At 45.0% G+C, this 7,579-nt stretch overlaps 1 protein-coding gene across 1 annotated transcript; it reads right to left on the minus strand.

Moving 5' to 3' along the window:
• Positions 1 to 454: 454 nt before the first annotated feature.
• LOC139235417 (zinc finger protein 271-like) lies at positions 455 to 4,277 on the minus strand. Its single transcript, XM_070866541.1, has 2 exons — positions 4,263 to 4,277; positions 455 to 1,318 (listed from the first exon to the last, which is right to left on the minus strand). The coding sequence occupies exons 1-2, from the start codon at positions 4,275 to 4,277 to the stop codon at positions 455 to 457; spliced, it is 879 nt and encodes a 292-aa protein (XP_070722642.1).
• Between the last annotated feature and the right edge of the window lie 3,302 nt (positions 4,278 to 7,579).

A 7,579-nucleotide genomic window follows, 5' to 3' on the forward strand; every position in this document is an offset into this window, starting at 1 on the left:
CCATTCACACATCGAAGGTGAGAGAGATGCTGTGGGGCACACGCTAAGTCCAGTATCTGAAAGTGATTCACAGACTGGATTTTGTGTTCAGTGATTCCAGGCATGTTATCGACATGTTCCCTCAATACCAAGGCTCAGAGAGGCACTCTGGAAGGTATGGGGAACTGGCACTTTTCCACGAGAGTAACCAAAGGTATGAGAACTGAAATAATCCAGAGTTAGAAAGGAGGAAAGGCCCCAAAATGGTGCAGTCAGTAACAGGACATCAATTAGTCTCCTCTTATCTTGGAACATTAGCTATCGACACACTCTGTTATTGAAACATCAAAATATTATATTCCAGCCCAGTTATAGGGTTATTATCATCAGAAACAAACTTCAACTGTTGAAATAGACATGATTCAGTCGGGATGTGATTAACAGCAGCAATGATAGCAGAATCCAACCACTGCAGTCACTTGTGAACTCGCTGGTGTTTCAGCAGGTTTGATGACCGAGCGAATCCCTTCCCACACTCAGAGCAGGTGAACGGCCTCTCCCCAGTGTGAACTCGCTGGTGTGCCAGCAGGTCGGATGACTGAGTGAATCCTTTCCCAAAATCAGAGCAGGGGAACGGCCTCTCCCCAGTGTGAACTCGCTGGTGTGCCAGCAGGTCGGATGGCTGAGTGAATCGCTTCCCACACTCTGAGCAGGTGAATGGCCTCTCCCTCGTGTGAACTCGGTCGTGTTGCAGCAGGTGAGATGACTGAGTGAATCCCTTCCCACACTTTGAGCAGGTGAATGGCCTCTCCCCAGTGTGAACTCGCTGGTGTTTGAGCAGGTTGGATGACCCAGTGAATCGCTTCCCACACACGGGGCAGGTGAACGACCTCTCCCCGGTGTGAACTCGCTGGTGTTTCCGCAGGTCGGATGACTGAATGAATCGCTTCCCACACACGGGGCAGGTGAAAGGCCTCTCCCCGGTGTGAACTCGCTGGTGTTTCCGCAGGTCGGATGACTGAATGAATCGCTTCCCACACACGGGGCAGGTGAACGGCCTCTCCCCTGTGTGAACTCGCTGGTGTTTCACCAGGCTGGATGGCTGAGTAAATCGCTTCCCACACTCTGAGCAGGTAAATGGCCTCTCCCCGGTGTGAACAAGCTGGTGTTTCAGCAGTTCGGATGACTGAATGAATGGCTTCCCACACACTGGGCAGGTGAACGGCCTCTCCCCAGTGTGAATGTGTTGATGAATTTCCAGTGCAGACTGGTAGCTGAATCCCTTCCCACAGTCCCCACATTTCCACGGTTTCTCCGTGGTGCTGGTGTGCTTCCGTCTCTCCAGGTTGGATGATCAGTTGAAGCCTCCGCCACACACAACACGTTTACAGTTTCTCCCCGCTGTGAATGATGCGATGGTTTTTCAGGATGTGAAACTGGTTAAAGCTCTTTCCACAATCAGTGCAGTGATACACTCTCACTCGGGTGTGTGGGTCTCTGCTTTTTCAGTCACATTGATGTTTGTAATCTTTCCCCACAGACAGAATAAACAAACATTTCTCCTTCCACATTCAAAGGCCGATGATATTCAAGTCCTGATGAATCGAGTGACTCTATCAGATCTTGACGTGAGGTTTAGTTTGAGTTTCCCTCCTTCAAATCCTCCCCTTCTAACACCCTGCAAAAGGAGTTTACAAAAGTCATCACTGTAAGTACAGGATCGAAATTCAGAAAAGACAATTCTAGTTTCTATGGAACATTCTTTCCTTCTGCTGTGTGGTTTTAAGTATTGACTTAATAAAAATAATAAAGAGGGAGAAGATAGATTGAGAGTAAACTGACAAGAAATATAAATACAGTCACAGCTTCTACAGATATATAAAAAGGAAGAGATAGCTAAAATAAACATCGGTCCCTTAGAGGATGAGACAGGGAATTAATAATGGGAAACAGGGAAATGGCAGAGACTTTAAACAAATATTTTGTGTGGTCTTCACGGTGGAAGACACTAAAAGCATCCCAATAATAATAGATAATCAAGGGGTCACAGGGAGCGAGGAACTTAAAACAATCACTATCACGAGAGAAAAAGTACTAGACAAACTATTGGGACTAAAGGTGGACGTCCCCTGGACCTGATGGCCTGCATCCTGGGGTCTTAAAAGAAGTGGCTGCAGAGAAAGTGGATGGATTGGTTGTAATCTACCAAAATTCCCTGGATTCTGGCAAGGTCCCAGTGGATTGGAAAACCTCAAATGTAACACCCCTATTCAACAAGGGAGGGAGGGAGAGAGAAAGCAGGAAACCATAGAGCAGTTAGCCTAACATCTATCATTGGGAAAATGCTGGAGTCCATTATTAAGGAAATAGCAGGACATTTAGAAAATCATAATCGTCAAGCAGAGACGGCATGGTTTTATGAAAAGGAAATCACGTTTGACAAATTTTCTCGAATTCTTTGAGGATGTAACGAGCAGGGTGGATGAAGAGGAACCAGTAGCAGTTGTGTATTTACATTTCCAGAAGGTATTTGATAAGGTGCCAGATAAAAGGTTACTGCACAATATAAGAGTTCACAGGGTTGGGGGTAATATATTAGCATCGATGTAGGATTGGCTAACTAACAGAAAACAGAGAGTCAGGATAAATGGGTAATTTTCAGGTTGGCAAACTGTAACTAGTGGGGTGCCACAGGAATCAGTGCTGGGGCCTCAACTATTTACAATCTATATTAATGACTTGGATGAAGGGACGGAGTGCACTGCAGCCAAATATGCTGCTGATACAAAGATAGGTGGGAAAGCAAGTTGTGAGGAGGACACAAAGAATCTGCAAAGGGTTATAGACAGACTCAGTGAGTGGGCAAAAATTTGGCAGATGGAGTATAATGAGGGAAAATGTGAGGTTATGCACTTTGGTAGGAAGAATAAAAAAGCAAATTATTATTTAAATGGCGACTACAAAATGCTGCGGTACAGAGGGATCTGGGGGTCCTTGTGCATGAAACACAAAAAGTTAGCATGCAGGTACAGCAAGTAATCAGGAAGGCAAATGGAATGTTGGCCTTTATTGAAGAGGAATGGAGTATAAAAGTAGAGAAGTCTTGCTGCAACTGTACAGGGTGTTCGTGAGACCACACCTGGAGTACTGCGTACAGTTTTGGTCTCCTTATTTAAGGAGGGCTATACTTGCATTGGAGGCAGTTCAGAGAAGCTCACGAGGTTGATTCCTGAGATGAAGGGGTTGTCTTATGAAGTAAGATTGAGCAGGTTGGGCCTGTACTCATTGGAGTTTCGAAGAATGAGAGGTGATCTTATTGAAACGTGTAAGATTCTGAGGGGGCTTGACAGGGTAGATGCAGAGAGGATGTTTCCCCTCGTGGGGGAATCTAGAACTAGGGTGCATAGTTTCAGAATAAGGGGTCGCCCATTTAAAACGGATATGCGGAGGGATTTCTTCTCTGAGGGTCGTGAATCTTTGGAATTCTCTCCCCCAGAGAGCTGTGGAGGCTGAGTCAGTCAATATATTTAAAGGGGAGATAGACAGATTTTTGAATTATAAGGGAGTCAAGAGTTATGGGGAGCAGGCAGGAAAGTAGAGTTGAGGTCAAGATCAGATCAGCCATGATTTTATTGAATGGCAGAGCAGGCTCGAGGGATCCAATGGCCTACTCCTGCTCCTATTTCTTATTGTTAATCTGTGAACCTTGACCTGAAGCTTCCAAAATGTTACTGGTTTTGAGGAATAGACAAAATATCTCAGCATTGATAAATGCATCATCTAACATCTCCAACTAAGCTAACCTGCTGTAACTATGTCAGTATTTGTGTCAGCTGTGACTCAGTGGGTAACACACTTGCCTCTGGGTCACAAGGTTGTGGGTTGATGTCGCACTCCAGAGACATGAACACAAAAATCTCGGCTGATGCTCCAGTGCAGTGCTGAGGGACTGCTGTACTGTCGGAGGTGCTGTCTTTTGGATAAGATGTTAAACCGAGGCCCCGTCTGCTCCCTCAGGTGGACGTAAAAGATCCCATTGCACTATTTCAAGCAGAACAGGGGAGTTATCCCCGATGTCCTGGCCAATATTTTCCCTTAACATCAGTAAAGCAGATTATCTGGTCATTATCACATTGTAAATTGGTTGCTGCGTTTCCTACATTGCGATAGTGACTACACTTCAAAAAATAACTTAATTGACTGTAAAGTGCTTTGGGGCATCTGGTGGTGGTGAAAGGTGCGAAATAAATGCAAGTCTTATTATTTTCTATCTCTTTTATTACTCTCCCTTCTCCCATTGTGCCTCCTTTTGTCTGCTGTCACTTCCCCACCTCCTCTTCCCCACCCAACTTTACAGTTCATTTCTTGTGTACATGGTCTCTCTCTCTCTCTCCTTTCCCTCACTCTATCGCTCCCTATAAGCTGTCCATCTGCCATATCTCCCAGTTCTGATCAAATGCTCTCCCTGACCCATCACCATTTCTCCTTCCTTTATAGACAACAACAACTTTCATTTATATAGCGCCTTTAAGAACATAAGAGTTATGAGCAGGAGTAGGCCATAGGGCCCCTCGAGCCCGCTCCACCATTCAATAACATCATGGCTGATCATCAACCTCAACTCCACTTTCCCGCCCGATCTCCATATCCCTCGATTCCCCAAACACCAAAAATGTATCTATCTCAGCCTTGAAATAACTCTGTAAAATGGCCCCTGGTGCTTCACAGGAGCATTATCAGATAGAATTTAACACCGATGGTCAAAGAGGCACATTTTAAAGAGGGTTAAAAAGGAAAAGAGTGGCTCAAGTAAATGTTGGTCACCTGGAGGATGAGACTGGGGAATTAATAATGGAGAACAGGGAAATGGCAGAGACATTGAACAAATATTTTGTATCGGTCTTCACGGTAGAAGACACTAAAAACATCCCAATAGTGAATAATCAAGGGGCGATAGGTAGGGAGGAACTTAATACAATCACTATCAGTAATGAAGTGGTACTAGGTAAAATAATGGGACTAAAGGCGGACAAGTCCCCTGGACCTGATGCCTTACATCCCAGGGTCTTAAGTGAAATGGCTGCAGAGATAGTGGATGCATTGGTTTTAATCTACCAAAATTCCCTGGATTCTGGGGCAGTCCCAGCAGATTGGAAAACCACAAATGTAACGCCCCTATTTAAAAAAAGGAGGCAGACAAAAAGCAGGAAACTATAGACCAGTTACCCTAACATCTGTCATTAGGAAAATGCTGGAGTCCATTATAAAGGAAGCAGCAATGGGACATTTGGAAAAGCATGATTCAATCAAGCAGAGTCAGCATGGCTTTATAAAAGGGAAATCAGGTTTGACAAATTTGCTGGAGTACTTTGAGGATGTAACAAGCAGAGTGGATCAGGGGGAACCAGTGGATGTGGTGTATTTGGATTTCCAGAAGGCATTCGATAAGGTGCCACATAACAGGTTACTGCACAAGATAAAAGCTTACTGGGTTGGGGGTAATATATTAGCATGGATAGAGGATTGGCTAACTAACAGAGTCAGGGTAATTGGGTCATTTTCCAGTTGGCAAACAGTGATTAGTGGGGTGCCGCAGGAATCGGTGCTGGGTCCTCAACTATTTACAATTTATATTAATGACTTGGATGAAGTACAGAGTGTAATGTAGCCAAGTTTGCTGATGATACAAAGATGGGTGAGAAAGCAAATTGTGAGGAGGACACAAAAAATCTGCAAAGGCTCAATGAGTGGGCAAAAATTTGGCAGATGGAGTATAAAGTGGGAAACTGTGAGATTATCCACTTTTGGCTGAAATAATAGAAAAACAAATTATAATTTAAATGAAGAAAAATTGCAAAGTGCTGCAGTACAGAGAGACCTGGGGGTCCTTGTGCATGAAACACAAAAGTTAGTATGTTGGTACAACAAGTAATCAGGAAGGCAAATGGAATGTTGGCCTTTATTGCAAGGGGGATAGAGTATAAAAGCAGAGAAGTCCTGCTACACCTGTACAGGGTATTGGTGAGGCCACACCTGGAGTACTGCGTACAGTTTTAGTCTCCTTATATAAGGAGGGATATACTTGCTTTGGAAGCTGTCAGAGAAGGTTCACTAGGTTGATTCCGGATATGAGGAGGTTGTCTTATGAAGATAGGTTGAATAGGTTGGGCCTATACTCATTGGAGTTCAGAAGAATAAGAGGTGATCTTATTGAAACATACAAGATAATGAGGGGGCTCGATAAGGTGGATGCAGAGAGGATATTTGCACTCATATGCGAAACTAAAAGTAAAGGACATAGTCTTAGAATAAGGGACCGCCCATTTAGTACTGAGATGAGGAGAAATTTCTTCTTTCAGAGGGTTGTAAATCTGTGGAATTCTCTGACCCAGAGAGCTGTGGAGGCTGGGTCATTGAATATATTTAAGGTGGAGATAGACAGATTTTTCAACGATAAGGAGTAAAGGGTTATGGGGAGCGGGCAGGGAAGTGGAGCTGAGTCCATGATCAGATCAGCCATAATCTTATGGAATGGTGGAGCAGGCTCGAGGGGCCGAATGTCCTACTCCTGCTCCTATTTCTCACGTTCTTAGGGTGTTAAAGGAGGAGGGAGAGGTTTAGGGAGGGAATGCTGGAGCTTAGGGCCGAGGCAGCTGAAGGTATGGCCACCAATGGTGGTGTGATTAAAATCAGGAATGTGCAGGACGCCAGAGATCCTGGAGGGTTGTAAGGCTGGAGGAGGTTACAGAGGTAGGGAGGGGCGAGGCCACAGAGGGATTTGAAGACAAGGATGAGAATTTTTAAATTGAGCTTCGTGCCCAGTTGTCATTTCTCCTTCCTTTACAGACGCTCCCTGACCACCCTCCATTTCTCCTTCCTTTACAGACGCTCCCTGACCACTCTCCATTTCTCCTTCCTTTACAGACGCTCCCTGACCACTCTCCATTTCTCCTTTCTTTACAGGCGCTCCCTCACCACTCTCCATTTCTCCTTCCTTTACAGACGCTCCCTGACCACTCTCCATTTCTCCTTCCTTTACAGACGCTCCCTGACCACTCTCCATTTCTCCTTCCTTTACAGACGCTCCCTGACCACTCTCCATTTCTCCTTCCTTTACAGACGCTCTCTGACCACTCTCCATTTCTCCTTCCTTTATAGACGCTCCCTCACCACTCTCCATTTCTCCTTCCTTTACAGACGCTCCCTGACCACTCTCCATTTCTCCTTCCTTTACAGACGCTCCCTGACCATTCTCCATTTCTCCTTCCTTTGCAGACGCTCCCTGACCACTCTCCATTTCTCCTTCCTTTACAGACGCTCCCTGACCACTCTCCATTTCTCCTTCCTTTACAGACGCTCCCTGACCACTCTCCATTTCTCCTTCCTTTACAGACGCTCCCTGACCATTCTCCATTTCTGCTACATTTTTTTAAATATTGAAAGATTTTAATAAATCTTTGAAGGTCACAGGACAGGTTAACAAAGCTGTTAATAAAGCGTAAAGGATCCTGGGCTTTATAAATCGAGGCACAGAGTACTAAAGCCGGGAAGTTATGCTAAAGCGATATAAAACACTCGCTCGACCCCAGCTGGAGGGTTG

Source organism: Pristiophorus japonicus, chromosome 23, assembly GCF_044704955.1.
Source record: "Pristiophorus japonicus isolate sPriJap1 chromosome 23, sPriJap1.hap1, whole genome shotgun sequence".
Classification (NCBI taxonomy): domain Eukaryota; kingdom Metazoa; phylum Chordata; class Chondrichthyes; family Pristiophoridae; genus Pristiophorus; species Pristiophorus japonicus.